This window comes from Onychostoma macrolepis, chromosome 21 (genome assembly GCF_012432095.1).
Source record: "Onychostoma macrolepis isolate SWU-2019 chromosome 21, ASM1243209v1, whole genome shotgun sequence".
NCBI lineage: Eukaryota > Metazoa > Chordata > Actinopteri > Cypriniformes > Cyprinidae > Onychostoma > Onychostoma macrolepis.
Window position 1 is genome coordinate 31405802 of NC_081175.1, and position 25966 is coordinate 31431767.

General features: G+C 40.0%; 1 protein-coding gene across 4 annotated transcripts in view; it reads left to right on the forward strand.

Annotated features, from left to right (window-relative positions):
* Positions 1-25966, forward strand: part of LOC131529236 (NACHT, LRR and PYD domains-containing protein 3-like) — a 112514-nt gene that overhangs the window by 63940 nt on the left and 22608 nt on the right. For 3 of the 4 annotated variants that reach the window (XR_009268029.1, XM_058758856.1, XM_058758858.1), the window contains exons 5-9: positions 14357-14530; positions 21164-21337; positions 24284-24457; positions 24584-24751; positions 24853-24899. Coding sequence is in view for 3 of the 4 variants with exons in the window: in XM_058758856.1 (XP_058614839.1) it covers positions 14357-14530; positions 21164-21337; positions 24284-24457; positions 24584-24751; positions 24853-24899 (737 nt within the window). In the remaining variant the exon portion in view is untranslated. The remainder of the gene's footprint in view (positions 1-14356; positions 14531-21163; positions 21338-24283; positions 24458-24583; positions 24752-24852; positions 24900-25966) is intronic. The other variant, XM_058758857.1, reaches the window with a different exon arrangement.

A 25966-nucleotide genomic window follows, 5' to 3' on the forward strand; every position in this document is an offset into this window, starting at 1 on the left:
TGCGGACTTGGACGATTCTGCATCGATGCAGTAATAGACCATAATCGATTATAGCCTATGACGTCATTCACATACACACTTGTCACGCATTAAAAATGCGCTCTCTGTTTTAAAATCTGAGCATGGCTTTTTCTCGCATAACAACACGTGTGTGTGCTGAGACAAACGCAGCGGGCTTCATTGCACAAAATATGCGCTGTGAGACACATACACATTGCTTAACAGTGCTTCCACTCCCCTGCAAACATACCCTTGCTGGGCCCATGCTGGCTTTTTGCGGGCACAGGGGGTTAGGGCCAGCCCACACCAAACCTAAACAGGCCGAGTGCGGGCTTGCCCAGCTAAGGCCCACAGCTTTGGGCTCACCGCAGGCTCTTTGTGAGCAGCCCACACTATGGGTCTGCCCACATTAATCCAATGATGGCCCAGTGTGGGCCAGACATGAGCCAGTTAAGAAAAATTTTGTGGGCAGTTTTCTTCCTTACCACTAGGGATGCTAGAGTGTTTTAGGTTTCCTCATGTAAAGCCATGTGGTAGAGAAAGATGAAGTAATACTTAAAGCAATATTGGATCTTTTTAATAAAATGTGGTTAGAAGGTCAACTGCCTTTATCATGGAAACAAGCTGTCGTAATTCCTATTCCCAAACCAGGAAAATATTCTTCAGTAGCAGGAAATTATAGGCCAATTGCTCTGACATCTAACCTTTGTAAAGTGATGGAAAAAATGATTGTTAACCGTTTATATTATGTGTTAGAAAGCAGAGGATTAATAGCTCTCTATCAGTTTGGCTTCTGGCCAGGTAGATCTACTTCAGATGCATTATTAAGACTGGGAACTGATGTAAAGAAGGCATTAGCAATTAAAGAGGTGTTAGTGGCAGTGTACTTCGACATTGAAAAGGCATATCATATGATATGATGTGGAGGGAAGGAGTGTTATTAAAGTTGCAGAGAATTGGAATTGTAGGAAGATTTTATAATTGGGTTTTAAGTTTCTTATTTGGTCGAACGATTCAAGTCAAGGTGGGTAGTGTATTATCTCAGATGGTGAATGTAGGAAACAGAACCTATATATATATATATATATATATATATATATATATATATAACAAGTCCTATATTAATGTAACCTGATGATCAATGATATGTTTGAAGGAATTCATCCAGGAATTTCAAAAGCATTATGTGCTGATGATGGAGCAATGTGGAAGAGAGGGAAAAATGTTAAATATATTGTACATAAAATTCAGGAATCAATAGAAGGTGTAGAGAAATGGTCTGTGAAATGGGGATTCAGATTCTCTGTATCCAAAATTTGTTGTCAGTTTTTTACAAAAAAAAAAAAAAAGGGATTGCAGAAAATATTAAACTTTATTTATATAAACAACCATTAGAAAGGGTAACAAAATTTAAATATTTAGGTTTATGGTTTGATTCTAAATTAACATGGAAAATCCATATTGACTACACTGAAAAGAAATGCAGTAAAGTACTAAATCTAATGAGAATGGGGGGCAAATAAAAAATCAATGATCACCTTATACTGTGCACTTCTACGATCTGTTTTAGATTATGGATGTATTATATATGGATCTGCATCAATCAGTATGCTTAAAAAGTTAGATCTTATTCAAGCACGAGCTTTGAGACGTATTACAGGTGCAATTAAAACAACTCCAATCTCAGCAATGCAAGTTGAAACAGATGAGTTTCCATTAGATATAAGACGTAAACAATTATCTGTTGCTTACTGGATCAATTTACAAGGGCATAATTCAGATCATCTTACAAAATCAATATTAGAGGGGAGTTGGGAGACAATAAACTTAACAGGAACAGGGTTTGCATGGGAAGTTAAGGATTGGGCTGCAAAAATGTCACTAAATAATATTACATTTTCATCAATAGTTACAATTTCCCCAATACCTCCTTGGTTTTTCAGTCAACCTGAAGTTGATTTACAAATTCATGAATGTATTAAAAAAGGACAGATTGACATTAATATCAAAAGCTATTCAACAGAATATATCAGAATGTCACAGATCAGCCAGGCTCCACCACCAATCCATCACAGCGATCCCAATCACCTGAGTATTAATTCAGAGCACCTGCACCTCATTGGCATCCAATCACCCAGCACTACTTAAGCACACACCCCACTCCAGTCAATTGTCCGATCTCATCAGTATGAAGTGGACTCTCTCTACTCTTCGCCTACTACTTACCTTATACTAACATGTTTGTATACTTACCTCCAGTTATCTCCATCGCTGTTTCCCGGATCCCCATTGTCTGATCCACTCTGCGGATCATCCACTCTCTCCTCTTCCAGAAATCTGGGGTGTGTACTTCTCCTCAGCATCCACGAGTTCCTGGAAAGCTACAAGCCACGTCGGTTTGTCCATTCTCCACACCTTCAAGTATTTCAAGACTCCACTTACCTCAATTGACCCCTTACCCTCTGCTGAATCAAATAAACATCACGTTGTATTATAATCCTCTGTGTCCAGTCTGCTTCCCTAACAGAAGATCAGACCTAAAGACACAGTGATTCAGCATGAGTCAACCAGATCCTTTCCAGGAACTCGTGGATAATCTCCGACGAGTTCTCCGTCCCGCACCTCCACCAACACCACCGAGCACTTCCACATCCACCACCACTTCTTCGATGCCTGTGATCGCCAGTCCCATGGCCCGACCACCGCCCTTCTCTGGTGTGGCGGAGGAGTGCAACGGCTTCCTTTTGCAATGTTCGTTTGCCATCGAAATGCAGAACTCTCTCTACACCACAGAAAGATCAAAGATTGCGTTCCTCATCTCTCTTTTATCCGGCAAGGCACTGCAATGGGCAGAAACGATCTGGGCTCAAGAAGGTACTGTCACCCAGTCATTTGCTAACTTTGTCGCTCATTTCAGAGAGGTTTTTGGACGCTCAGTGGATGATTCATCCGTCAGTGACCAGCTTTACCATCTCCGACAGGGGTCCCTACCCATCACGGAATACGCCCTCAAATTTCATACCCTTGCCGCGGCCAGTGGTTGGAATGAGCAATCTTTGGTCACGGGGTTAGAACCCCAATTACGCCTCCAATTGGCCGGTTATGATGATACCTGTGGATTGGAAAGTTTGATTCAACTCTCTATCCGCTGTTCTAATCGCATGCAGTCTTGCTTAGAGGAACCATTCCCATTGAGCCGTTGCACTCCTTCCCAACGTCACCCAGCGTCCAACCCTCCTCCAGAACCAGTCCCAGAACCCATGGTAACCGACAATATGAGACCATCATCTGCTGAGCGGCAGAGGCGTCTGATTCAAGGATTATGCCTGTATTGTGGGTACGGCGGGCATGTGATCTCAACATGCCCCATTTGTACTCCTCGAGTGCAATTCAACCCATACCTCAAAATATGAATCCTCTCTCTATTGTGGTAATGCTTATTGCACCCAACCTATCTGTTCCAGTCCATGCCCTCCTCGAACTCAGGGTCAGCCGGGAACTTTATATCGGGGAACCTCTGCCGCCAGCTCAAGATCCCTACAATTATCAACCCCAAGATCTACAAGTCCACTCCATAACCGGGAAACCTTTGAGCCATCATAATATCAGACTCGATGCTGGTCCTGTACGCCAACGAGTAGGTCTCCTACATGAAGAGGATATCAGATTACTGGTTCTGGAGGAAGCCACTACGGACATCATCCTCGGGAGGCCTTGGTTCGCCCTGCATGAACCCCAGATATTCTGGCGCAAGGAAGACGTCCTGAAGTGGGGTCACCAGTGCTTTCCAAATTGCTTTCCTCACTTGACCCAATCACCATCGCCAAACAAACCAATCCTAGATTTGAATTCCACCACCATCGAAAGCCCTTTGGAGAAACAATCCATTGATATACCAACCTGTTATACCCACTTCAGTGACGTCTTTTGTCCGAAGAAGACCTCCCAACTCCCTCCTCACCGGCCATGGGACTAAGCAATAGATCTTCTACCAGGTGAGCCAGTGCCCAAAGGGAAAATCTATCCTCTGTCACTTCCCGAATAGAAGGCCATGGAGGAGTACATCGAAGAGGCACTCAAGCAAGGCTACATCTGCCCTTCCACATCCCCTGCTGCTTCAAGTTTCTTTTTCGTGGCTAAGAAGGACCGAGGCTTGAGGCCTTGTATCGACTATCGGACCCTGAGCAAGATCACTGTCAAATTCCGTTATCCCCTTCCTCTCGTCCCAGCAGCCTTGGAACATCTCCATGGTGCCACCATCTTCACCAAGCTAGACCTCCACAGCGTGTACAACCTCATCCGGATACGTGAGGGGGACGAATGGAAGACAGCCTTCTTAACCCCTACCGGTCACTATGAATATTTGGTTATGCCGTATGTCCTGGTCAACGCCCCCTCCGTATTGCAGGATTTCATGCACGAGGTGCTCCAAGAGTATCTCCATCGGTTCGTCCTAGTCTATATTGACGATGTACTCATCTACTCTTGGAGCTTGGCCGAACATCACCACCACGTTGCGGAGGTCCTCCAACGACTACGACAGCATCAACTCTTCCTCAAGGCAGAGAAATGTTCTTTCCACCAATCCACAGTTCAGTTCCTCGGATATCATATTGACAGTAGTGTCATCTGGATGGACAAGGGGAAGGTGGAAGCTATCAGGACCTGGCCAATTCCATCTACCGTCAAGGAACTCCAACGATTCCTGGGATTCTCTAATTTCTACCGCCGTTTCATCCAGAACTACAGAACTCTTACCAATCTACTTCGCAACAAGCCCAAGTCTCTTTCCTGGTCCCCAGCAGCCAACGCTGCCTTCGAAAGTCTGAAAGAAGCCTTCACCCAAGCTCCTATCCTCATACATCCTGATCCCCAGAGACCGTTCATTGTAGAGGTGGATGCTTCAACCACCGGAGTCAAAGCCATCCTATCCCAGCAGCAGGGGAATCCCGAGAAACTCCATCCATGTGTCTTCTTCTCACGAAAACTCAGCCCGGCAGAACGTAACTACGATATCGGCAATAGAGAACTTCTTGCCATCAAACTGGCCCTGGAAGAGTGAAGGCATTGGCTGGAGGGAGCTCAACTCTCTTACCACTCACACACTTACCACTCTCCTGTTCCTCCCTCCACAGAGCCTGGCCCAAGTACGAAACCCCCTCTCCCACAGATTCTGGATCGCTAGCCGTATTGAACTAGCATTTAAAGAGCAGCAAAGCACTTTGAATTCGGTTGTGAATTCGGCAGTAAGAGATGCGATGGACTCTGTACTGATTCCAGCATTGCGCGAACTGCGTGAGGACATACAAGCGACCAACAAGTCTGTTAAAGAGCTAAGAGAGGAGTTTGAGGCCATAACTACCGCGGCGAAGCAGACACGTGACCGCGTTGATTCTGTGCAAGCAGATGCACGTGAGGATAGGAGGGCAGTCACGGACGTAAGAAATCAGCTGGAGCGACTCACCGAGAAGATGACGGATATGGAGGACAGGTGCAGGAGGAACAACGTACGACTGGTGGGGCTGCCAGAGGGGGCTGAGGGATCCGACGCGGCTGGTTTCCTCAGAGTTCATCTTCCCAAGTGGATTCCTTCCTTGAGGGGCCGTGACATTGAGATTGACCGGGCGCACGCGTGTATGACGGAGGGAGAGGCTCCGATCGGCCGTGCACTCTTATCTTCCGTGTACTGAGATGGCATGACAGATCAGATATCCTGAAGGGTGCTCGGCAGGCCTATCCGGTGAAATGCGCACAGAACAATGTCACACTACTATTTTTTCCCGACTTTAGTCCAGCTACAGCGATCAGGAGAAAGGCATTTGGTCCGGTTTTGAAGAAGATGACAGCGCTTGGCCTCCACCCCTTCCTCATCTATCCGGCGGTGGTTAAACTACGGCACAAAGGGGAACAGAAAAGCTTCGATTCCCCTCAGAAAGCGGAGGATTTTATCAGCTCCCTGTCTCAGCAGAAGTCATATGCCGTGGCTCTGCAGGGCGGCGACGGGGGAACAGCGGCCGCTGTCTCTCCGGTCCAACGGAAGGAACTTGATGGCCGGGATGGACATGGTCCTAGCTGCCCAGTAGGGGATGGTGGTAGGATGGACATGGACGCTTGCTAAGTCTATTTTTGCTTTTTCTTCTCTCCTCTACTACCGAGATATTGTCCCTATATATCCGGTACAACGATCTCGTTGCTGGTAAGACTGACACTCCTTTTTTTTCTCTCTCTTTTTTGGAGGGGACTAATTGAGAGTAGGTTTAATTAAAAATATTTTTTGGCTGTGTGGGCCTTTCGGGAGACATGTCTTGCGTTGGAGTGGATCGGTCACGAACCATCACTATTTTGTTGCTCAGTCAGACCTATGTTCTCGGTAATGTGCGGTCTGAGTTGTTCCTTGTTTATGGTTGTTGGTTGTTCAGGTTTTTATGTTGTTTTTACTTTTTACAACAGACATTTATACTGTTATTTATTTTATCTTATTTCTAAAGGGATTTTTCATCTAGGAGGTTTGGTATCTAAAATGCACATCAGCGTTTACATGCTACTTACAGAATGGAAGTGCTTCTGTTTTTCATTTATTGATTACAATTTTGGGATTATGAATATTCAATGCATACTCTATATATTTTATCACTGAATGTGAATGGTTTAAATTCTGCTGTTAAACGAACCCGTGTGTTAGAATATTTACACCGTAAATCTATTTCCTGTGCCCTAATTCAAGAGACGCATTTAAAACAATCTGACGTGGCACGTTTTCAGAATAAATATTATAAATTAGCGGGGGTGCTTATCCTTGTTAATCGAAAGTTAAATTTAACAATTGAACACCTTGGTAGTGATGAGAAGGGTAGATTTGTTTTTATCCGATGCAAAATATATTAGCATTGGTCTCTATTTACGGTCTGAATGAGACAGACAGTGCGTTCCTTACACAGATTTCCAAAACATTACTTGAGCAGACTGACTGCCCATTAGTTGTGGGTGGTGATTTTAATGCTGTCATAAATCCTGCTTTAGATAAATCTCAATCTGATACAACAGCCAATCCATCTTCTAAATTACTGAATAAATTTATCACGGAGCTCAACTTAATCGATCTTTGGAGAATTCAGAATACTAAAGCTAAGGACTTCACTTTTTTCTAATAGACATAAGACTTTCTCTAGGATAGACTACATATTTCTCAGCCCATCTTTAATTTCGTCAATTCCTCCATTTCTATATTACCAATTTTATTATCTGATCATTCTGCTGTGTTGTGCAGTGTTCCTCTCCGATGTTAAAGCCAAGTCCCTAGATGGCGCTTTAACATATCATTATTAAGTAATCAGACTTTCATTACTTCACTAAAAGAATATATTAAGGAATTTCTTGAAATCAATATGCCCTCTGATGTGGATCCTCAAATAATGTGGGAATCGACTAAGTGTGCCATACGAGGATTCTGTATATCTTTCTCTTCTACTCTTGCCAAAGCGAAAACTCACCAGTTTACACAATTAGAAAATAAAATCCAATCATTGCAAAACCTACAAAACAACATTTTACTGAGCAACAGGCTACACAGTTGTCCTCTTTAAAAGAAGAATATGATTTACTTTCACACTCAAAGGCAGAATTTATTTTACATAGGACTAGGCAAAAATATTATTTTGAATCAGAGAGACCTAGTCATTTATTGGCCCTTAGGTTGAAAGAATGCGAGTCTAAGGCATATATCAGCGCAATAAAATCATCGGATGATCAGGTCACCACGAACCCTGCAGCAATTAATGACATATTTAAAGGTTTTTACATGAATCTGTATAAAGCCGAAACAGATTTTGATGAACCAATTTGTAAGCAGTATTTAGATAAATTGGAACTGCCTCGAATCTCACAGATGGATAAAGAATCTTTGGAGGCCCCATTAAGTTTGGAGGAGCTGCACGTCTCTCTAAAAGGGCAAATCGCCAGGTCTAGATGGTCTCCCCCCTGAATTATATTTAGAAATTTGGGATTTGGTAGGGACACTTATGCTTAATTCATTTAATTTTGCAATTGAACATGGGGTATTTCATAGAGATCAAAAAACATCACTGATTTCATTACTTCTTAAAAAAGGGAAAGACCCATTAGATTGTTCCAGCTACAGACCGATTTCGCTTATCCCATGTGATCTTAAAATCTATGCTAAAGTTTTTGCTTTTCGTATGGAGAAGGTAATTCATAGTTTGATCAAGGAGGACCAAACTGGTTTCATCAAGGCGCAATGCATCTGACAATATCGTCGACTCCTTCATATTCTTGACTTTGCAGACTCCCACCCGACCCCTTGTGCAGTCTTTTCACTTGATGCAGAAAAGCCTTTGACAGGCTAGAGTGGAATTATATGTGGGCAGTTCTGCAATGTTTCGCTTCGTGAACACTTCATTTCTATGATTAAGACATTATACCACTCACCTGCAGCATCAGTCATAACTGGTAATATTATTTCCCCATTCCCTTTGCAGCGGGAACAAGGCAGGGATGTCCGCTTTCCCCTTATTGTTTTGTCTATCTCTTGAACCCTTAGCACAAGCCATCAGGAAATCTGAAGTATCGATTAAGATTCATGATCATAATCATAGTATTTCATTATATGCTGATGATATTATTCTATATTTAGACCACTTTGATGTTTCAGTCTCTAGTATAATTAAGGAATTTGATAATTTTAGTAGCTTATCAGGATATAAAATAAATTGGAGCAAATCTGCTTTAATGCCAATTAACAATGTTAAAGTTAATTCTTCTATTCCCTCATTTATCCCTATTAAGGAATCTTTCATCTATTTGGGCATTACCATATATAAAACATTCATAAGATTGCCAGAGACAATTTTAATAATATTTTAGTTAAGGTCAAAATGACATTCAAAGATGGAAGAATCTTAAAGTCTCTCTTCAAGGAAGAATCTCCACTGTTAAGATGAATTTGTTACCTCGATTTAATTTTTTTTTCTCTATGCTACCACTTTCTCCCCCTCCAGGTTACTTTAAGGAGATCAACTCCATAATTTCTAAATTTATCTGGAATGATAAATGCCCCAGAATCAAACTTACCACATTACAACATCCTAATAGCGCAGGAGGACTGGCTGTACCAAATTTTGAACTGTATTATTGGTCGTTCCAGCTTAAGGCTCTTCATAATTGGGTTGATCCTCAATCTACAGTTTCTTGGAGAGTGATTGAAGCTGACAAGGTTAAACCAAATAGACTCCAAGATATGTTATTTACTGGCACAGGAAAAAAGGGATAATTATAAATTTGGTCCGGTTGTGGCCAACTCTATTAAAATCTGGAAAACGGTGGAACGTCGGATAGGAGGAACCTTCAAATTTTGTAACAGTACACCTTTATGGCACAATTTTAATTTTGTATGCGGAAATCGTCCATTTGTCCAACCCTCTTGGTCCTCTTTGGGTGTAAACACATGCGGTGATATATATGATAACCAGGGCCTATGTTCATTTCAGACATTAAGAACCAAATTTTGTCTACCAGCATCCGCATATTTTGTCTTTCTTCAATTACGTTCTGCTCTCAAAGCGTATGGAGTTCCTTGGGCATCTCCCATCTCCTCTCATCCTATGCAAGATTGGATTGCACCATCTGTTGGTCGGCCGTCTGTTTCTTTAATATATAATAAGATTATTGATTGCATTACAAAACCTCTTTCTATTAAAACTATTTGGAATAGGGAATTATCTGACCTTAATTTGTCTGTCGACTGGGAGAGAGTGTGGTCTAATCTCAGTTTAACATCTAAAAATCTGGCTCATCGTCTTATTCACTTCAAAGTCATTCATAGAGCATACATAACTCCTTACAAAAGATTTAAAATGAAACTACAACCGAATCTCAACTGCCATATATGTAATACTACATCATCAGGTACTTTTCTGCATATGTTTTGGGAATGTCCTGTCGTCATCAGTCTATGGACACATGTAAACCTGGTTCTATCATCCTTACTGCATATTGATTGGTCTGTTAATCCAAGTTTGTGTCTTCTTAATGATGATTCTGGCCTCTGTATAACTTCAATGCAAAAGAGAATGTTGTTTGCTGGTTTTACAGCTGCAAAGAAGACAATAATACAAAACTGGTTTACACCGCACATGTGTGGAAAAACATATTGGATCCGTAGCCTCCTGCAAATAGTGACTTGTGAATGTACAACAGCACGAATCAATGGGGCCAAGCCTTCTACCATTGATGCTTGGCAGTGCTTTCTCTTTGATATACGTGACTGTATAAAGGAGTGACTTTTATGTTTTTCTTGTCCTTCCCTCTCTCCCTCCCTTTGACTGGACTTTGAGATATTGAGTATGTGTCTGTTGTTGTTGTTTTTTTTTAATTATTATTTTGTATTTTTATTTATTTGTTTATTTTTTTTTGGATGTTATGTATGAAAAATAAAAAATGTTGATAACAAAAAAGAATAGTGGACATAAGAATATAATATAGATATCATAATATACACCTGAAATCACTTCACACTCCAGCACAGGAGGTGGCGGTATGCACCTAAAAAGCTGGTATGCAACCCGCCATTAAATCCACGGAAGAAGAAGTTAGCAATAGCAAGCAGCAGCAGCCAGCATGGCTCACCTGCTGAACACATTGTGCTGTGTCCTGGTTGGGAAATGTGTCATTTCAAGCCCAGTCTAAAGGAGTTGTTTTTTCTATTTAAAAGTGTACATTGCTGATGTTTTTTGCAGAAATGTTAGATGTATGTATGGCCTATGTTTGGATTGATGCTTAGAGTTTAAATGTATTTAGAAGGGCTCTTTATTGGTGAGGTCACCACATCATGGTCCAGTTTGAATATGGATTTAAAGTTCTTTTCGACCTGAGACCATAGTCTGGACTATTTTTGATTATTCCTGGTTAGGAAGAGTCTGGTGTTTGAGAGCTGTGGCATGTTTTCATTACAAGAGGTTGGATTATTCATTTGCTATCAGCCAACTTCAGATATGGACAGTGTTTGGACATTGATGTACTACACATCAACTTTCTCATGACGAAATCCTACAATCTTACATTGCTTTGTTTTTTTTGTACTTTTGTGTATTCAGATGTTTGGCTATATGTAGCTGTATTAACCTGAATTGAATGTTTTATATTTTGTATTTAATAAATCCATTGATTTGAAATCCCTTTGACTACTGTATATTTTTGACAATATAGACATTAGTTATGTGGTGACTGCATCCATTTCAGATGGAAAATAACTGTTTTTCCCAAAGACTTAAGTTATAGTAGCAGGAAAATATTGATAGTGAAACAGATGTATTGTTGTAGATCAGGGGTGCATCCTGTTCCTGGAGTTCTACCTTCCTACAGAGTTCAGTTCCAACCCCGATTAAACAAAATTAATTATCAAGTGTTACTTCAGATCCTAATTAGTTGGTTCAGGTGTGTTTGATCTGGACCAGGTTGTAGATTAATAGTGTGGGCTAAGTGAGGGCTGCCCGTGCAGGGCCAGTACTAAGGGGGGCCTTTAATCAGTCCGTTCCCAGGGCACCGCTGCATCATAATCCATCCCTGACAGTCAGTTGTGTTTTCAGAACTGGACAAAACATCTGATATGTGGAAATAGATCTGTTCATTAGTGTGAATGCAGTCTATTAAAGCTGCTAGTGTCTATGATCTCATCAGTAATAATCAAATGCTGAGGAAAAAGAAAAACCCATAACTATGATTATCTGTAAACTTTCGATACTTAAAGCACTCCCAGAGACTGAAAGTGCTTTTTGTTTATAGTTTGTAATTGTCTTTTCCCCCTTTTATTACTTTATATTTGCTTGTATGTTTTGAAGCTTTACTTTTAATTCTTAACATTAATTAATTAATTAATTAATTAATTATACATTAATTAATATATTAATTAACATAATTATTTAAAAAAATTGCCTGCTTATATAATTTAATAAAATACACAAAATAAATTTGATATAATTGTGATGCTTCATGATATTGAATTGGAATTGAATCATTGACATGATAATCGTAATCGAATTGAATCGTGAAACCAGTGCCGATTCACACCCCTGACACACATACAATGGAGGAAATCAATTTAAAAAAAGGTTTCATTGTAAAGGAAACCCTTTGAACTACAAAATATGAGTGTAATTCATTATAAATAACATTATATATGTTTCAAATATTACAATAAACACAAAAAATAATAAATTCTGTTATTCATGATCTATTTGGTCCTGCTCTCTGCAACTTACTTTGTTTGATGTCACTAGATGCCAAAATGTACCAGAAAAAAAAAAAGAATCTTTCAGATAACAACTTCTAAACAGGAGTTATTGCATTATTAAATAAGCTAGTAAAATGGTCCTTTTTTGCATCTACAAGTGTCATTTGCAAAAACAGGTTTTATGAAATACATTACCCCCAGAATCCTATTTTACTATGTGCCATAAGCACTTTTCTTGATTATTGATTGAATTATGTTTCATTTTTATGTTTTTCTAGGTAGTAATATACAAAAATGGCATAAACGAATTGGACCAAATTTCACATTTTGTGTTTCCTACAATCAGTTTTATTCTTTCAGGAGACACACGACTGTATAAATTATAAAATAGATCTGGTCTATTACAATCTAAAATAGAACCCACATCCTCCAGCTTTATGTAATTCCATTTATGTGCATTCTGTATTGTTCTACTGTTTGGAGCATCAGCTCATCTTCACCTGAGCCCTGCATCACCTGCTGCCTCCTAGAGACAAGAAAACAGCTCCTCCGTGCTGCTACAGCTGCCTGTTACTGCTCTCTGATCTTCAGAACGTCAAACAAACAATAACTGTTCATCCACACAGCACTGTAATAATCCATGTATATTTACTGTATATTCACCGAAATGCATCCTGTACTGTACTACTGTACTATCAATCAACACTTCATCAGATTGTTAGCTGTGCTTTCACGTTTCAAAGTCAAGATTATCTCAAAACGGGAGAAAAGTGCTCATAAACCCTCACCAGATGTGCGTCTTCTCCTCTCCACGGCGCCGCTGATCGTTCTTCATTATCTGTAACTTTTCTTTTCATAACCACAGATCGCATTTATCCGTGACGCCGATGCTTTAGCCTTTCAGCGTGCTATTCTCTCCTTAAAACATTCATACAAACTACAAATCCCAGGCGCAACACAGCTTCAGCGCTGTCCTGGAAACTCTCTACCCATCCGCTCACCCGTCCCTCTGCTGACCCAATTTTGTCGCTAAATTTAGCAACTTTTCCTTCTAAAAGCACCTAGCAACAAATTTAGCTATTTTAAAAAATTTATTTGGCGACTTTTAGCAAGTTTTGATAAAGCACACATTTTCCATCCAAATTATACAAAAAGAGGAAACCTATGGAGTCAAAACAGTGCCGCATATATTTGCAAGAGAATTGAAGTATTGCAAAAGAAAATAAATTTTTTGCAAACGAAAATGAAAGTATTGAGAAAAATTGTGCTTTTTGTAAACAAAAATAAATAATTGCAAAATAAAATGAAGGGTATTGCAAGAAAAAAAGAAGTTTTGCAAACAAAAATAAAAAATTGCAAAGGAAAAATGAAAAGAGCAAAAGCAATGATTTTGCAACACGCCGATGAAGTCACTTCCAGGGAGGCATGCCCAAGCCTGTTGTACACGCCCCCATACCCTGACTCCACCCCCATGTCAAAACAGCGCCACAAAGTGAGACGCGCAGAAACGTGAAGCGCAAATAGGAAAACAGTATCGCAAACTCAAACTTGACTGAAGCGCAAAATAAAAGCAGCGTTGCAAATAAATTAGTAGATATGGCCATGGAAAATATGTATTGCAAAATCATGGCTTTTGCTCCATTTCATTTTATTTTATTTTTATTTGCAAAATTTCTTTTTTTCTCACAATACTTCATTTTCTTTTGCAATTCTTTATTTTTGTTTGCAAAAAGCACATAATTTTTTCTCAATACTTTCATTTTTGTCTCAGTTCCTGAGAATGAGAGCTTTCTTGTGGTATACTGTATGACTTGACTTTATTGTGAAAAATATAAAAAATACACATTCTTAGGAAAAATGATTTGCAATCGTTAAGCGGAAAATTTGCTTAATTTTACTGCTTTATGCATCATAAAACCACAAATGGTATTCTTTGTAAAGAAGAGACCCTAAGCCTTCAAATGATACCATATATGGGCTGATACCATATAAAGAAGGCTTTGAAAATGAGGCATAAACATTTTTAACACGAATTCTTAAATTTTATTTAATCTGTGTGTCTGTAGATGATCTGTTTGTGTTAATTCTTAAAATGTATTTAATCTCTTCCAGATTTTCTGGCTGTGATCTCTCAGATCAGCATTGTGAAATTGTGTCTTCAGCTCTTCAATCCTCAAACTGTGTCCTGAGAGAGCTGGATCTGAGTAACAATCACCTGCAGGACTCTGGTGTAAAGTTTATTTCTGATGGACTGAAGAATCCAAACTGTCAGCTGCAGATACTGAGGTATTAACAACATATAAGAGATTATTTACAGTCAACTGATCACAATGTTTATGTGTGTCTGTAGATGATCTGTGTGTGTGTAGATGATCTAACTGTGTGTGTGTGTGTGTGTGTGTGTGTGTGTGTGTGAGCGTGTGTGTGTGTGTGTGTGTGTGTGTGTGTGTGTGTGTGTGTGTGCACTTGTACAGCTATCTTTGTGAGGGCCGGTTTGAGTTTTAGACCATCAGAGTGAGGACAATCTTGTAAAGTGAGGACATTTTGGCCGGTCCTCACTTTCTGGGACTCCTTTAAAGGCCTGTTTGAGGGTCAAGACTGGGTTTTATGGGTCAGTTTATAATTGGGTAAAGGGTAGGTTTAGGGTAAGGGTTTGGGTGAGGCACTTAGTTCTGAAGGTTAGGGTTAAGAGCTAGAGATCGCATTGTGTCAATGTATGTCCTCACAAAGATAGCTATACAGTGTGTGTGTGTGTGTGTGTGTGTGTGTGTATGATCTGTGTGTCTGTAGATGATCTGACTGTGTGTGTCTGTAGATTATCTGTGTGTGTCTGTAGATTATCTGTGTGTGTCTGTAGATGATCTGACTGTGTGTGTATATTGTGCTGGACTAACTGAGACTTGTCATGGCACTTGTATACTGCTGCACTCTCGATGGTCTGATTAGTTCTATTGTTCTCATTTGTACGTCGCTTTGGATAAAAGCGCCTGCTTATTGATTAAATGTAAATGTATATGATCTGTGTGTGTCTGTAGATGATCTGTGTGTGTGTGTGTGTGTGTGTGTGTGTGTGTGTAGATGATCTGACTGTGTGTGTCTGTAGATGATCTGTGTGTGTGTGTGTGTGTGTGTGTGTGTCTGTAGATGATCTGTGTGTGTGTGTGTGTGTGTGTCTGTAGATGATCTGACTGTGTGTGTCTGTATATGATCTGTGTGTGTCTGTAGATGATCTGTGTGTGTGTGTGTGTGTGTGTGTGTGTCTGTAGATGATCTGACTGTGTGTGTCTGTATATGATCTGTGTGTGTCTGTAGATGATCTGTGTGTGTGTGTGTGTGTGTGTGTGTGTGTGTGTGTGTGTGTGTGTGTGTGTGTAGATGATCTGACTGTGTGTGTCTGTATATGATCTGTGTGTGTCTGTAGATGATCTGTCTGTGTGTGTGTGTGTGTGTCTGTATGTATATGACAGTGTTACTCATTGCGCGGCTCGCCAAGCTTTACTTTGTGGCTCGCATGGCAGTAAATAATACGATGATATGATCATGCAGTCAATACAGATATTTCATAAAAGCATTAAAAACAAGCAGGGCTATAACATAACCCATTAAAAAACCATGTCTAAACCGGACGCAAGTTGAGCGATCCGACAAAAGACAATAGAACCCATCAGAGTAGGTGAGCGGAGTGGACCCAGCCAGCAAACTTATGTGGGGCCCAGATGGGTGGCACCTGGGCTATCTAACTGGGCCCCAGACAGTTTTGTCCTTGGTTTCCATGAGGGCCCCACATGGGTCAGCCCAGATGAAACAATGAAATGAACACTGCTCAGTATGCATACTACAGAGTGCTAAAAATAAGACTGAAGCAGCACTGCAGTTCATTAGATAATTAAGTGATTAATCTAGTACTGATTGAGCTTTAGTGACGAACACCTGCTTAAGAAGAAAGAGACGAGCAGAAACACAACAGCTACTATTGACTTCCAGCCACAGCCTGCAAAACAACTGCAAATAAAAGACATTAAAACTCTGAAGATCTCAGCAGAGGAGGATAAAACAACTCCACAAACAGCATTACTAGCATCATTATTACTAACTAGACTGACGTTATTTCTGTCAGATTGTCTGGAGAAGCTCTTATTGAGAAATACAGAGGTTCAGATGTTGATGTTTTATTGAAAGTAAGAGTTTGGTTTGAAGTCACCATTATGGTGAATAACGTTTGCTTTAATAGAGCTCTTGACTCTTATGCTCCTCTGTATGCTTGTTTTCTATGCCACAATGCATTTAGAAAACATGTTGTGTGCAAAAACAGTTAGACTCAAAGGTTATCAGTTGATAATAGCTGTTCATTGATAATAGTACAGATTTTAATGTTATAAAGCAGTCTTTCTCATCGAGCTCATCACTGTTTGGAAGTGGCTTGTTATGATCAACAAATTAAGTTTTCACATTACTAACCCTGAGGAAAAAAAAAATGAAATTCTGAATTTGGGTTTTTAACTGTCAGCTCATTCAGGCACACAGACATCAAGAATCAGTGTACGAATCTCAACAACGGTGATGCAATTCATGCTGTAATGCATGCTGGGAGCCATGGTTGACTTTTGTGTGCTGCACCCAGAATGCATTGCAGCATGAATCATGTCACCGTTGTTGAGATTCATACACTGATTCTTGATGTCTGTGTGTTTGTGAGGCAGGAGCTCAAAGCATTTTGTGAAAAATATATTTTAATGTTCTTCTGCATTGTTGAATGTGTATGTGTACGTGTGCGTGTACACATTCAATTAATAACATTAAGTGTAATGTTATATTATAACACTTAATGTTAATTAATAACATTAAGTGTTATTAATGAGAAGTTATTATCACATCATATATACCATCAGAAATTAGTCTCTAGAATCAGGCCATTACTTGATGATTATATCTTCATCACAGTTTTTCTCGCTTGTCTTGCCATAACAAACACAGTTAAAGCAGCCAGAAAAAAACTAAAGTTAAAGCTTTAAGGGCCAACCACCCAACTAAAACAAACGCTATTCTCCATAATGGTGACAAATATACTTTTCAATTTAACCAGCATCTGTACCTCTGTAATTCTCAAAAACTTTTGTAGAAGTCTGACAGAAATAACGTCAGTCTAGTTAGTAATAATGATGCTAGTAATGCTGTTTGTGGAGTTGTTTAATCATCCTCTGCTGAGATCTTCAGAGATTTAATGTATTTTATTTGCAGTTGTTTTGCAGGCTGTGGCTGGAAGTCAATAGTAGCTGTTGTGTTTCTGCTCGTCTCTTTCTTCTTAAGCAGGTGTCCGTCACTAAAGCTCAATCAGTACTAGATTAATCACTTAATTATCTAATGAACTGCAGTGCTGCTTCAGTCTTATTTTTAGCACTCTGTAGTATGCATACTGAGCAGAGTTCATTTCATTGTTTCATCTGGGCTGACCCATGTGGGGCCCTCATGGAAACCGAGGACAAAACTGGCTGGGGCTCAGTTAGATAGCCCAGGTGCCACCCATCTGGGCCCCACATAAGATTGCTGGCTGGGGAGCGGTATGATTTTGACTGGAGCGAGGAGCGGATTTTTTAAAAGTCGGAGCGTCGTGGTTTTCACTCGCTCCAAGAGCGCTCCACCGCCGCTCCATCACGAGTACAATTCATGCCAGCGGCCCGTAATATAACTGCATATTTAGCAAAATACCTGCTGATTTTAGCTTGTCATGTGGTAGGAAAAAAAGTTTGCACACTTCCAATAAGCCACTTTGACACTCTCCTGTTATTTTATTTTCCTCTCTTCTTTTACAACCCATTCTCACTCCCAACTCGTCACATATTGAAGCTTGTTCAGGACCAGTTTGCGTCGATTTTTGACGCTCAAGGTACCCTTTAGCTTCACTTTTCGACGTGAAGGGTCCTCCGTTGTTTTAAATAGGAAACCCTTAGCGTCAATATGCCAACACGATACTGGGAATTTTATCGTCATAATTAAATGATATATTGGGTAATAATATTGCCATTATTGCATATATGTTGGGGTGTGATTTTTCAATATAAACAGTCAAAACAGTTTTTAATTATATTACATTATTTACACATTTATGAGCACATAACCCAACCCCTGCCTCTAAACCTACCATCTGTCAATAAAACACAAGATATAGCAGGCACATACAACTACCGTCATAATTTATTTAAAAAGTATTAATATTCCAAGTCTTCCGAGGCAAAACAATTGATTTGTGAGAGGAATAGACGCGATCACCGTCTCCGTCCGCCATAAAGCTCTTCCTGTATGCTGCAGGCTGTGCTCGAATTCAAAAAATACCGCCAGAAGAAACCTTATGTCAGCTTTGGTTGTGAAATGACGTTTGTGAAAAGTGTCTCGTGATCAATTGCGTCATGCTGTTGTGACAGGCTACTGGCTCTTGTGTGTCTCGTGACCGACTGCGTCATGCTGCGGGACGGGAGTATCTTTTTGAATGAGATGTGAGCACGTTAACGGAGCGGGATCATTTTCAGCGATTAAAACCTTGTGTTTTACTCTCTTCTTCGCATAAAGACTTTGTATGGCTTCAAAAGACTTGGAATGCAACACGACTTGTTTGTAATGTTTTTATACTGCTTGTTTATTGTCAGTTTTTGCAATAAATACCTGTGACTGCACTTATATTTGCCTGTGTGTGTTTTATATGGTTCAGAAGTGGGTAGGTTTAGGTTAGGGGTTGGGTTAGTGCTCCAATGAAAATAAAAATGTATATAAAATTATTTCAATTTTTTACAAATGCATGCAAACCATTAAATTAAGACAAACAACTGAAACAACGGAGGACCCTTCACGTCGAAAAGTGAAGCTAAAGGGTAACTTGAGCGTCAAAAATCGACGCAAAACGGTCCTGACCAAGCTTCAATATGTGATGAGTTCGGAGTGAGAATGGGTTGTCTTTTAAAATACGTTATGAACAGAACTGTGATATTTCAAACATACTGAAATACTTTAGACACGGAGCGGCGTTTCTGATATCAGTGAGCGAGGAGTGGAGCAGGAAATGGTGAACCCGGAGCGGAGTGATTATTAAATGCTCGGAGTGCGGAGAGGAAATTGTTGGCGCTCCACTCCGCTCACATACTCTGGAACCCATTGATGTTGTCTACCCTGGATGTGGCGCGGCGCGATGCGACACGATCCCCATCAGTATGATGTCTCATTCTATTTATGACGAACTGTACTGACTCCAAATGTGCGCCGGATGGTTAGATAATATATACATGATGGGCTAGTATAGAAAAAAAAATAACTTGAGGTCTTCCCAGCATTAAGGTAATCCTGCTTTTTTTTTTTAAATCATCTTGTAGTTACAAATTTGACTGGTAAATGATAAAGAATGATAGCCCCTTTTGCATATCAGGGATGACAGATTGATAAAAAGACATGCTATTTATGACTGGATGTAACTTTTGATACTTCGCGATTGACTTTGCCCTGTCAGTGCAGCTCCCATGAAAAGAATAGTGAGGACCACTGTTATATGATCTGTGTGTGTTGTGTGTGTGTGTGTGTGTGTCAGAGCCGATCCTCCCTATACGCAGAATACGCAAGCTGCGTAGGGCCCCCGAAACACCAGGGGGCCCTTGCTCTCAAAGATGTTTTAATTTTAGTTTCGTTTTTGGATTTGGCCAGCGGTTATGAAAACATGAATGATCATTTCTTTTAACGCGGTGCGCTGTCACCCTCTCTACGTAAATATCAGTCAAATCATGTAACGTGAATGTTGTACAGTCAAAAGCTTGAGAAAGCGTTTCGAGCCGCGGAAGAGATACTGTATCCCGAGCACTTTCCGTGAGCGCGAATCGAGACGGAGCGAAACACGGACAAATGCGTTTCCCCCTGATCTGTGTGTGTCTGTATATGATCTGTGTGTGTCTGTAGATGATCTGTCTTTGTGTGTGTCTGTAGATGATCTGAGTGTGTCTGTAGATGATCTGACTGTGTGTGTCTGTAGATGATCTGTCTTTGTGTGTGTCTGTAGATGATCTGAGTGTGTATGTAGATGATCTGTATGTGTCTGTAGATGATCTGACTGTGTGTGTCTGTAGATGATCTGACTGTGTGTGTCTGTAGATGATCTGACTGTGTGTGTCTGTAGATGATATGTGTGTGTCTGTAGATGATCTGACTGTGTGTGTCTGTATATGATCTGACTGTGTGTGTCTGTAGATGATCTGTCTTTGTGTGTGTCTGTAGATGATCTGAGTGTGTCTGTAGATGATCTGACTGTGTGTCTGTAGATGATCTGACTGTGTGTGTGTCTGTAGATGATCTGACTGTGTGTGTCTGTAGATGATCTGTCTTTGTGTGTCTGTAGATGATCTGACTGTGTCTGTAGATGATCTGACTGTGTGTGTCTGTAGATGATCTGTCTTTGTGTGTGTCTGTAGATGATCTGTCTTTGTGTGTGTCTGTAGAAGATCTAACTGTGTGTCTGTAGATGATCTGAGTGTGTCTGTAGATGATCTGACTGTGTCTGTATATGATCTGTGTGTGTCTGTAGATGATCTGACTGTGTGTCTGTATATGATCTGTGTGTGTGTGTGTGTGTGTGTGTGTCTGTAGATGATATGTCTCTGTGTGTCTGTATATGATCTGAGTGTGTCTGTAGATGATCTGAGTGTGTCTGTAGATGATCTAACTGTGTGTCTGTAGATGATCTGACTGTGTGTCTGTAGATGATCTAATTGTGATCATCTGTCTGTAGATGATCTGAGTGTGTGTCTGTAGATGATCTGTTTCTGTGTGTGTCTGTAGATGATCTAACTGTGTATCTGTAGATGATCTGACTGTGTCTGTAGATGATCTGACTGTGTGTCTGTAGATTATCTATCTGACTGTTGATGTGTGTGTTCTGCTCTCTTTCAGTCTTGCTGGCTGTAATCTCACTACTCAATGTTGTGAGAGTTTGTCATCAGCTCTACAATCCTCAAACTCTGTCCTGAGAGAGCTGGATCTGAGTAACAATGACCTGCAGGACTCTGGTGTAAAGATTATTTCTGATGGACTGAAGAGTCCAAACCGTCAGCTGCAGATACTGAGGTATTAAGAACATATAAGCATTTACAGTCAGCTGGTCATAATGTTGATGTGTTTTTGTAGATGATGTAACTATGTGTGTCTGTAGATGATGTGACTGCGTGTCTGTAGCAAGGGTGTAGGTTTGCTTTCGAGATTGGTGAGGATATAAACCCAACCATAACCCCCTTACAGAGTGTCTTTTTGAAACATTATGTTTAACAGACAATAATTACACAATTATGATTTTGTGAACCAACACCAACACATGTCTTAATCACACATCACTTTATTTTAATATTAATCGAATTGGACCCAGGATGATTCTGAAAGAATACTTTGCTGTTGCTGTAGTAACGAAACTCACACACATCTGATTGACAGATAAACTGCACGCTCAGTGTTGTTTTTTTATTTTGTGGATATTTCAGCTAACAGCTTGATTTTCAGTTGAACAACATTAATTTAAAGTTAAAGACTGTCCGCTGCGACTCAGGATGCTGTTCCAAATCCTGCTGCACCACAGAGTGCCATTTACATTTTACCAAAAAAAAAACTAAAAAAACATTATGTTTGTCACAAATTATTCTTGATGTTCATGACTTTATCCTATGCTGAAAGATTGTGTATCTTTCCGCACAACGTTTGTCTTTCTGTCCGTATGCTTTATATAGGGAGCTAATAATATATAGCGCTTTCTCTTTCCATTTTCTCTGTTTTGTCAAACAAACACTGTACTTCAACTCATCGATGCAACTTTATTCATTCCTGAAGTGGGCTTTTATATTAGCTGTTTTGGACTGCTGTCTTGAATTGGGTGCAATACCTGTGAGTTGTATCTGTGAGCGCTGTGCTTCTCGTCCGGTGTGCGACTACATTCCACACATATTAAATGCGCGTCCCTGAGAGGCTCAGTGAGAGAACGCAGTTTTCTAACGAATTTACTTTAACTTGTTAGGTAATATCAATGATATGACGTTTTAGATGCGTCTGAAATTACAAAAACAAATACATATATTTCATTATTTGATCAAAATTATTACTAGGGACAGTTTGGTAATGGCTGGATATTGGTAGGGACACGTTCCTAGCGTCTCCCCCTAATTCTACGCCCCTGGTCTGTAGATGATCTGTGTGTGTGTGTGTGTGTGTGTGCACTTGTACAGCTATCTTTGTGAGGGCCGGTTTGAGTTTTAGACCATCAGAGTGAGGACAATTTTGTAAAGTGAGGACATTTTGGCGGGTCCTCACTTTCTGGGACCCCTTTAAAAGCCTGTTTGAGGGTCAAGACTGGGTTTTATGGGTCAGTTTATAATTGGGTAAAGGGTAGGTTTAGGGTAAGGGTTTGGGTGAGGCACTTAGTTCTGAAGGTTAGGGTAAGGAGCTAGAGATTGCATTGTGTCAATGTATGTCCTCACAAAGATAGCTATAAAGAGTTGTGTGTGTGTGTGTGTGTGTGTGTGTGTGTGTGTGTGTGTGTAGATGATCTGTCTGTTTGTGTGTCTGTAGATGATCTGTCTGTGTCTGTAGATGATCTGTGTGTGTGTGTGTAGATGATCTCTCTCTTTGTGTCTATAGATTATCTGTGTGTGTGTGTGTGTCTGTATATGATCTGAGTGTGTGTCTGTATATGATCTGTATGTGTCTGTAGATGATCTGTCTCTGTGTGTGTAGATGGTCTGACTGTGTCTGTAGATGATCTGTCTGTGTGTGTCTGTAGATGATCTGTCTGTGTGTGTCTGTAGATGTTCTGTCTGTGTGTGTCTGTAGATGATCTGTCTGCACAGCAAAATCCCCAGTGTTAATTTAAAACTCTGAGTCTGGACTCACTGGACTCATATAAACACTGAAGCAGTGTTAAAAGTAACACTGAAGCAGTGTTAAAGTTAATGAGATAATTAGGTGATTAATTGAGTGATGATTGACCATTATTGAAGACACCTGATGTTAACAAGCAGAATCACCAAAGGAGAAAATCAAAATTTGTATGTCACCATTTTAGTGGTCAGTGTTTGCATTAGTTGGGATCTTGACCCTTAAATTTTTAACATTAGATTTTGTTTGTTATAATAGAATTATAACAGCCAGACAAACCAGAGAAAAGATGATCATGTGGTGTTGATTAGGTTTTGAACTAGTCATCATGTAGTAACCTGAATACCTGAGTTAAGTTTTCTTTAATGATTACGTCAACGAGGTGAAAAATACAAGATCTGGCATTTTTGGCATAATCAGACAGATGTTTTCAGAAGTTACTTCTACATAAAATCAGTTTTAAAAATATTTAATTTAGACACACAGACATCAAGAATCAGCGTGAGAATCATACGCTGATTCTTGATGTCTGTGTCTGACTAAAATATATATATATATATATATTTTTTTTTATCAGAACAGCTTGCAAGAAACCATTACAAAATGTATAGAAAATACAGTATCTTTCGCTGTGGAATCACAAAGCTGTTGTAATCAATAAAGATAATATAACTCAGAGATCAGACTCTAAATAAGTTCAAATAATGATTATGTTAAAACATAATCATCACCACCTGATGACTTTTGCTCTTGGCTTGTCTGGCTGTTATATCTCAGTTAAAGCAGCCAAACAAGATTTAAAATTAAAAAGTCAAGGGTCAAGATTCCAACTAATGCAAACACTGACCACTAAAATGGTGACATACAAATTTAGATTTTCTCCTTTGGTGATTCTGCTTGTTAACATCAGGTGTCTTCAATAATGGTCATTCATCACTCAATTAATCACCTAATTATCTCATTAACTTTAACACTGCTTCAGTGTTTGTATGAGTCCAGTGAGTCCACACTCAGAGTGTTAAATTAACACTGGGGATTTTGCTCTGTGTGTGTGTGTGTGTGTGTGTGTGTGTGTGTGTTTGTTTGTTTGTATTTGTCTGTCTGACTGTCTCTGTAGATGATCTGACTGTTGATGTGTGTTCTACTCTCTTTCAGGCTTGCTGGCTGTAATCTTACTGCTCAGTGTTGTGAGAGTTTGTCATCAGCTCTTCGATCCTCAAACTGTGTCCTGAGAGAGCTGGATCTGAGTAACAATGACCTGCAGGACTCTGGTGTAAAGTTTATTTCTGATGGACTGAAGAATCCAAACTGTCAGCTGCAGATATTGAGGTATTAACAACATATAAGCATTTACATTTAGCTGGTCATAATGTTGATGTGTGTTTGTAGATGATCTGACTGTGTGTCTGTAGATGATCTCTGTGTGTGTGTGTGTGTGTGTGTGTGTGTGTGTAGGTTGTCTGGCTGTATGGTGTCAAAGGAAGGCTGTGGTTATTTGTCTTCAGCTCTGAGTTCAAACCCCTCACACCTGAGAGAGCTGGATCTGAGCTACAATCACCCAGGAGATTCAGGAGTCAAGCTGCTCAAACACAAACTGAAGGACTATAAACTGCAGATACTCAAGTATGTCAAACATTAATACTGACATACTGAGTGTGTGTGTGTGTGTGTGTGTGTGAATGAATGATGCAGATCTACATTAATGTGTATTTGTGTGTTTATAGTGTGGATCATGGAGGAGAGATCATGATGATAGCAGGACTGCGAAAGTGTAGGAATATAAACGTGCGCGCACACACACACACACACACACTCACAGACACTCACGCACACACGTTTGTTTTTGTGAAAAGTGGGGACATCCCATAGGTGTAATGGTTTTTATACTGTACAAACTGTATGTGCTATTGTCCTACACCAACCCTACACCTAAACCTACCCCTTACAGGAAACTTTCTGCTATTTCAGATTTTCAATACACTCCATTCTGTGTGATTTATAAGCGTTTTGAAAAGTGGGGACATGGGGTAATGTCCTGAAAGTCACCTTCTCCTTGTAATACCTGTCATACCCTTGTCATTATACAATTTTTTGTCCCCATTTGTCACAAAAACGCGCACACACACACACACACTCTCTCTCACACACACACACACACACACACACACACACACAGATTGTTGTTTGACTGTATCACTGAGCTCATCTCATAGACATTCACTGTTTTTCTATCAGGTTAATAAGGTCTATAAGGTCTTTTTTAACTAGTTAGCAGTGATGGTCAGCACCAGGGGGCTCATTTACTCTCAAAGATAATTTAAGAAGAAAATCACTATATAATAACAGAACAGTAATATGTGGATTCAGCTTTAAAGTCACGTGGAAATATCTTTCTTTTAATAAATAGGAATTTATATTTATTTAATTACTGTTTTGGACTCATCGTGCATTGGTGGTAATGACGTGTCTTGACACATGACTATTAGGGTGTATTCACACCTGTCTTGTTTGGTTCGATTAAAACGAACTCTGGTTTGTTTCCCCCTTTGGTCCGGATCTTTTGGGCAGATGTGAATACAGCAATCGCACTCTGGTGCGAACCAAACAACCGAACCGAGACCCAGCTGAAGAGGTGGTCTCGGTTCAGTTCCAAACGAACTCTGGTACGGTCCGTTTAAGGTGTGAATATGAACCGGCCTCGAGCCGACCCAATTGCAGAAAGCACGCTCAGAAATGCACAGCTTACGCATATAGTTCTGTTGTTTGCATTTCAATCGCTTAAATCACTTGTTTTTAAACCGAGTTTTCGTGACCATAGCGCCTACAGCAACGTGACAT